This window comes from Carassius carassius, chromosome 46 (genome assembly GCF_963082965.1).
Source record: "Carassius carassius chromosome 46, fCarCar2.1, whole genome shotgun sequence".
NCBI classification, from domain to species: domain Eukaryota; kingdom Metazoa; phylum Chordata; class Actinopteri; order Cypriniformes; family Cyprinidae; genus Carassius; species Carassius carassius.
The window spans coordinates 592,051-599,918 of record NC_081800.1 but is presented as its reverse complement, the minus strand read 5'-3'; the positions used below and the strand labels follow the sequence as shown (position 1 = coordinate 599,918).

The window sequence follows — 7,868 nt, the reverse complement described above, 5'->3', positions numbered from 1 at the left end:
ACCTGAGACTGCTTGAGCTAATTAGCATTTATCTATTAAATTGGATTAGAAAACCTACAAAAATACAAAACATTACTCCTCTCTGATGACATTTAATGTTATATCAGTTAAAAACTATAAATTAAAGTAGATTTATAGTGCTCACCTTTTCCTCGTGTCTGTCTGCTGGAAGTTGATCGTTACAAAACGACGGGCACGCGCAAGGCGCGCACTAAACTCAGAATGTGTTAAAAATGTTAATTTGTCCCGTTGTCTCTTTCAATAAATCTCTTTCATTAACAAACATTATCACCATTTGCTAAGTAAATTGTTTATTTGTTTTGTTCTTAAATTGATGGCAAATAATATATATATATATATATATATATATATATATATATATATATATATATAGAATAACGCCATCTTTAACATGCTTGATGAATTTTTGGAACTTTACCACGACGTCCTCGCAACGTTCTGTGTTTGCTGGTATACAGTCCAAAGAGAGTGATGATCCAAGAGGTGTAAAAATACTGGAATGGAAAGTCCATGAAATAACTCCACAATCCAGATGTAAACCATTAAAACTCTAATTCTAGACTTCGCAGAGGACATATGGGGTTACCAAATTACATAGAATCAAAAAGTGCAATAAAGTAAAAATCGTGACATACTCAGAACTGCATAACCCATCCGAGTGAACACACATCCGGAGCAGTGGGCAGCTATTTGCTCCAGCGCCCAGGGAACAATTGTGGGGTTCGATGCCTTGCTCAAGGGAAATGGATCATCACACGCTATCATTAGACTATCTTCTGGTGATTTTTTTTCTTCTCTCATCTACGCTTCCCACTCCAGATCATTGGGTGGCAGTAATGCGCCAAAAGCAATATGCATCGAAGAAGAAGAAGAAGAAGAAGAAGAAGAAGAAACGTGCAGTTCCAGTGGATATTTGACAGACCGAGCTGCTGTTTGAGAGGAGCATGAAGCTGCTGCGGGTGCACGGGCTGCTGCTGATCCAGCGAGCGCACAAACACAGAGCGGCGCGGCTCTCCGAGAAGAAGCTGGTGCGTATATGCGTCCTCAGCGACACGCGAGCGAGCGAAATTCTAAATGGCTGCCCACTGCTCTGGGTGTGTGCTCACAGTGTGTGTGTGTGTTCACTGCACTGTGTGTGTGCACTTCGGATGGGTTAAATGCAGAGCACAAATTCTGAGTATGGGTCACCATACTTGGCTGAATGTCACTTCACTTAATACAGTTATGATTTCAGATCCCTGTCCTGATCTCATGTTTCATGTCAAATTATATTAATACAGTTATGATTTCAGATCCCTGTCCTGATCTCATGTTTCATGTCAAATTATATTAATACAGTTATGATTTCAGATCCCTGTCCTGATCTCAGGTGTTTCATGTCAAATTATATTAATACAGTTATGATTTCAGATCCCTGTCCTGATCTCAGGTGTTTCATGTCAAATTAGATTAATACAGTTATGATTTCAGATCCCTGTCCTGATATCAGGTGTTTCATGTCAAATTACATTAATACAGTTATGATTTCAGATCCCTGTCCTGATCTCAGGTGTTTCATGTCAAATTATATTAATACAGTTATGATTTCAGATCCCTGTCCTGATCTCAGGTGTTTCATGTCAAATTGGATTAATACAGTTATGATTTCAGATCCCTGTCCTGATCTCAAGTGTTTCATGTCAAATTAGATTAATACAGTTATGATTTCAGATCCCTGTCCTGATCTCAGGTGTTTCATGTCAAATTATATTAATACAGTTATGATTTCAGATCCCTGTCCTGATCTCAGGTATTTCATGCAAATTATATTAATACAGTTATGATTTCAGATCCCTGTCCTGATCTCAGGTGTTTCATGTCAAATTACATTAATACAGTTATGATTTCAGATCCCTGTCCTGATCTCAGGTGTTTCATGCAAATTATATTAATACAGTTATGATTTCAGATCCCTGTCCTGATCTCAGGTGTTTCATGTCAAATTATATTAATACAGTTATGATTTCAGATCCCTGTCCTGATCTCAGGTGTTTCATGTCAAATTATATTAATACAGTTATGATTTCAGATCCCTGTCCTGATCTCAGGTGTTTCATCTCAAATTATATTAATACAGATATGATTTCAGATACCTGTCCTGATCTCAGGTGTTTCATGTCAAATTATATTAATACAGTTATGATTTCAGATCCCTGTCCTGATCTCAGGTGTTTCATGTCAAATTAGATTAATACAGTTATGATTTCAGATCCCTGTCCTGATCTCAGGTGTTTCATGTCAAATTACATTAATACAGTTATGATTTCAGATCCCTGTCCTGATCTCAGGTGTTTCATGTCAAATTACATTAATACAGTTATGATTTCAGATCCCTGTCCTGATCTCAGGTGTTTCATGTCAAATTAGATTAATACAGTTATGATTTCAGATCCCTGTCCTGATCTCAGGTGTTTCATGTCAAATTATATTAAAGTCGTGGCCTAATGGTTAGAGAGTCGGACTCCCAATCGAAAGGTTGTGAGTTCGAGTCCTGGGCTGGCAGGAATTGTGGGTGGGGGGAGTGCATGTACAGTTCTCTCTCCACCTTCAATACCACGACTTAGGTGCCCTTGAGCAAGGCATCGAACCCCCAACTGCTCCCCGGGCGCCGCAGCATAAATGGCTGCCCACTGCTCTGGGTGTGTGCTCACAGTGTGTGTGTGTGTTCACTGCACTGTGTGTGTGGACTTCGGATGGGTTAAATGCAGAGCACAAATTCTGAGTATGGGTCACCATACTTGGCTGAATGTCACTTCACTTAATACAGTTATGATTTCAGATCCCTGTCCTGATCTCATGTTTCATGTCAAATTATATTAATACAGTTATGATTTCAGATCCCTGTCCTGATCTCATGTTTCATGTCAAATTATATTAATACAGTTATGATTTCAGATCCCTGTCCTGATCTCAGGTGTTTCATGTCAAATTATATTAATACAGTTATGATTTCAGATCCCTGTCCTGATCTCAGGTGTTTCATGTCAAATTACATTAATACAGTTATGATTTCAGATCCCTGTCCTGATCTCAGGTGTTTCATGTCAAATTATATTAATACAGTTATGATTTCAGATCCCTGTCCTGATCTCAGGTGTTTCATGTCAAATTACATTAATACAGTTATGATTTCAGATCCCTGTCCTGATCTCAGGTGTTTCATGTCAAATTACATTAATACAGTTATGATTTCAGATCCCTGTCCTGATCTCAGGTGTTTCATGTCAAATTATATTAATACAGTTATGATTTCAGATCCCTGTCCTGATCTCAGGTGTTTCATCTCAAATTACATTAATACAGTTATGATTTCAGATCCCTGTCCTGATCTCAAGTGTTTCATGTCAAATTAGATTAATACAGTTATGATTTCAGATCCCTGTCCTGACCTCAGGTGTTTCATGTCAAATTATATTAATACAGTTATGATTTCAGATCCCTGTTCTGATCTCAGGTATTTCATGCAAATTATATTAATACAGTTATGATTTCAGATCCCTGTCCTGATCTCAGGTGTTTCATGTCAAATTACATTAATACAGTTATGATTTCAGATCCCTGTCCTGATCTCAGGTGTTTCATGCAAATTATATTAATACAGTTATGATTTCAGATCCCTGTCCTGATCTCAGGTGTTTCATGTCAAATTATATTAATACAGTTATGATTTCAGATCCCTGTCCTGATCTCAGGTGTTTCATGTCAAATTATATTAATACAGTTATGATTTCAGATCCCTGTCCTGATCTCTGGTGTTTCATCTCAAATTATATTAATACAGTTATGATTTCAGATCCCTGTCCTGATCTCATGTTTCATGTCAAATTATATTAATACAGTTATGATTTCAGATCCCTGTCCTGATCTCAGGTGTTTCATGCAAATTATATGAATACAGTTATGATTTCAGATCCCTGTCCTGATCTCAGGTGTTTCATGTCAAATTATATTATTACAGTTATGATTTCAGATCCCTGTCCTGATCTCAGGTGTTTCATGTCTAATTATATTAATACAGTTATGATTTCAGATCCCTGTCCTGATCTCAGTTGTTTCATGCAAATTATATTAATACAGTTATGATTTCAGAACCCTGTCCTGATCTCAGGTGTTTCATGTCAAATTATATTAATTCAGTTATGATTTCAGATCCCTGTCCTGATCTCATGTTTCATGTCAAATTATATTAATACAGTTATGATTTCAGATCCCTGTCCTGATCTCAGGTGTTTCATGCAAATTATATTAATACAGTTATGATTTCAGATCCCTGTCCTGATCTCAGGTGTTTCATGTCAAATTATATTATTACAGTTATGATTTCAGATCCCTGTCCTGATCTCAGGTGTTTCATGTCTAATTATATTAATACAGTTATGATTTCAGATCCCTGTCCTGATCTCAGTTGTTTCATGTCAAATTAAATTAATTCAGTTATGATTTCAGATCCCTGTCCTGATCTCAGGTGTTTCATGTCTAATTATATTAATACAGTTATGATTTCAGAACCCTGTCCTGATCTCAGGTGTTTCATGTCAAATTAAATTAATTCAGTTATGATTTCAGATCCCTGTCCTGATCTCATGTTTCATGTCAAATTATATTAATACAGTTATGATTTCAGATCCCTGTCCTGATCTCAGGTGTTTCATCTCAAATTACATTAATACAGTTATGATTTCAGATCCCTGTCCTGATCTCAGGTGTTTCATGCAAATTATATTAATACAGTTATGATTTCAGATCCCTGTCCTGATCTCATGTTTCATGTCAAATTATATTAATACAGTTATGATTTCAGATCCCTGTCCTGATCTCATGTTTCATGTCAAATTATATTAATACAGTTATGATTTCAGATCCCTGTCCTGATCTCAGGTGTTTCATCTCAAATTACATTAATACAGTTATGATTTCAGATCCCTGTCCTGATCTCAGGTGTTTCATGCAAATTATATTAATACAGTTATGATTTCAGATCCCTGTCCTGATCTCATGTTTCATGTCAAATTATATTAATACAGTTATGATTTCAGATCCCTGTCCTGATCTCATGTTTCATGTCAAATTATATTAATACAGTTATGATTTCAGATCCCTGTCCTGATCTCAAGTGTTTCATGTCAAATTAGATTAATACAGTTATGATTTCAGATCCCTGTCCTGATCTCAGGTGTTTCATGTCAAATTACATTAATACAGTTATGATTTCAGATCCCTGTCCTGATCTCAGGTGTTTCATGTCAAATTATATTATTACAGTTATGATTTCAGATCCCTGTCCTGATCTCAGGTGTTTCATGTCTAATTATATTAATACAGTTATGATTTCAGATCCCTGTCCTGATCTCAGTTGTTTCATGCAAATTATATTAATACAGTTATGATTTCAGAACCCTGTCCTGATCTCAGGTGTTTCATGTCAAATTATATTAATTCAGTTATGATTTCAGATCCCTGTCCTGATCTCATGTTTCATGTCAAATTATATTAATACAGTTATGATTTCAGATCCCTGTCCTGATCTCAGGTGTTTCATCTCAAATTACATTAATACAGTTATGATTTCAGATCCCTGTCCTGATCTCAGGTGTTTCATGCAAATTATATTAATACAGTTATGATTTCAGATCCCTGTCCTGATCTCAGGTGTTTCATGTCAAATTATATTATTACAGTTATGATTTCAGATCCCTGTCCTGATCTCAGGTGTTTCATGTCTAATTATATTAATACAGTTATGATTTCAGATCCCTGTCCTGATCTCAGTTGTTTCATGTCAAATTAAATTAATTCAGTTATGATTTCAGATCCCTGTCCTGATCTCAGGTGTTTCATGTCTAATTATATTAATACAGTTATGATTTCAGAACCCTGTCCTGATCTCAGGTGTTTCATGTCAAATTAAATTAATTCAGTTATGATTTCAGATCCCTGTCCTGATCTCATGTTTCATGTCAAATTATATTAATACAGTTATGATTTCAGATCCCTGTCCTGATCTCAGGTGTTTCATCTCAAATTACATTAATACAGTTATGATTTCAGATCCCTGTCCTGATCTCAGGTGTTTCATGCAAATTATATTAATACAGTTATGATTTCAGATCCCTGTCCTGATCTCATGTTTCATGTCAAATTATATTAATACAGTTATGATTTCAGATCCCTGTCCTGATCTCATGTTTCATGTCAAATTATATTAATACAGTTATGATTTCAGATCCCTGTCCTGATCTCAGGTGTTTCATCTCAAATTACATTAATACAGTTATGATTTCAGATCCCTGTCCTGATCTCAGGTGTTTCATGCAAATTATATTAATACAGTTATGATTTCAGATCCCTGTCCTGATCTCATGTTTCATGTCAAATTATATTAATACAGTTATGATTTCAGATCCCTGTCCTGATCTCATGTTTCATGTCAAATTATATTAATACAGTTATGATTTCAGATCCCTGTCCTGATCTCAAGTGTTTCATGTCAAATTAGATTAATACAGTTATGATTTCAGATCCCTGTCCTGATCTCAGGTGTTTCATGTCAAATTACATTAATACAGTTATGATTTCAGATCCCTGTCCTGATCTCAGGTGTTTCATGTCAAATTATATTATTACAGTTATGATTTCAGATCCCTGTCCTGATCTCAGGTGTTTCATGTCTAATTATATTAATACAGTTATGATTTCAGATCCCTGTCCTGATCTCAGTTGTTTCATGCAAATTATATTAATACAGTTATGATTTCAGAACCCTGTCCTGATCTCAGGTGTTTCATGTCAAATTATATTAATTCAGTTATGATTTCAGATCCCTGTCCTGATCTCATGTTTCATGTCAAATTATATTAATACAGTTATGATTTCAGATCCCTGTCCTGATCTCAGGTGTTTCATCTCAAATTACATTAATACAGTTATGATTTCAGATCCCTGTCCTGATCTCAGGTGTTTCATGCAAATTATATTAATACAGTTATGATTTCAGATCCCTGTCCTGATCTCATGTTTCATGTCAAATTATATTAATACAGTTATGATTTCAGATCCCTGTCCTGATCTCATGTTTCATGTCAAATTATATTAATACAGTTATGATTTCAGATCCCTGTCCTGATCTCAGGTGTTTCATCTCAAATTACATTAATACAGTTATGATTTCAGATCCCTGTCCTGATCTCAGGTGTTTCATGCAAATTATATTAATACAGTTATGATTTCAGATCCCTGTCCTGATCTCATGTTTCATGTCAAATTATATTAATACAGTTATGATTTCAGATCCCTGTCCTGATCTCATGTTTCATGTCAAATTATATTAATACAGTTATGATTTCAGATCCCTGTCCTGATCTCAAGTGTTTCATGTCAAATTAGATTAATACAGTTATGATTTCAGATCCCTGTCCTGATCTCAGGTGTTTCATCTCAAATTACATTAATACAGTTATGATTTCAGATCCCTGTCCTGATCTCAGGTGTTTCATGTCAAATTATATTAATACAGTTATGATTTCTGATCCCTGTCCTGATCTCAGGTGTTTCATGTCAAATTATATTAATACAGTTGTAACTTCAGATCCCTGTCCTGATCGTTTCATGTTCACAATATACTATTCAGTTATGGTACACCCATTTCACTTCAGTAAGCATACTGATTTCACATCCATTCTATCATGATTTCTATCACACAAGACAAGTCTGCAGTTAAACCTCAGATTTTATTGATCTCAGTACTTTTCCAAAGACCACCGCTTGTAAAGAAAACCCATGTAATTATTCATAATTCTATCCTAAATTGA

At 35.3% G+C, this 7,868-nt stretch overlaps 1 protein-coding gene across 1 annotated transcript in view; it reads left to right on the top strand.

Moving 5' to 3' along the window:
• Positions 1-895: 895 nt before the first annotated feature.
• mtg2 (mitochondrial ribosome-associated GTPase 2) overlaps positions 896-7,868 on the top strand; it is a 47,136-nt gene continuing 40,163 nt past the window's right edge. Inside the window, exon 1 of the mRNA XM_059540231.1 lies at positions 896-1,049. Within this exon, the coding sequence (XP_059396214.1) occupies positions 966-1,049 (84 nt within the window). The 5' untranslated portion in view covers positions 896-965. The remainder of the gene's footprint in view (positions 1,050-7,868) is intronic.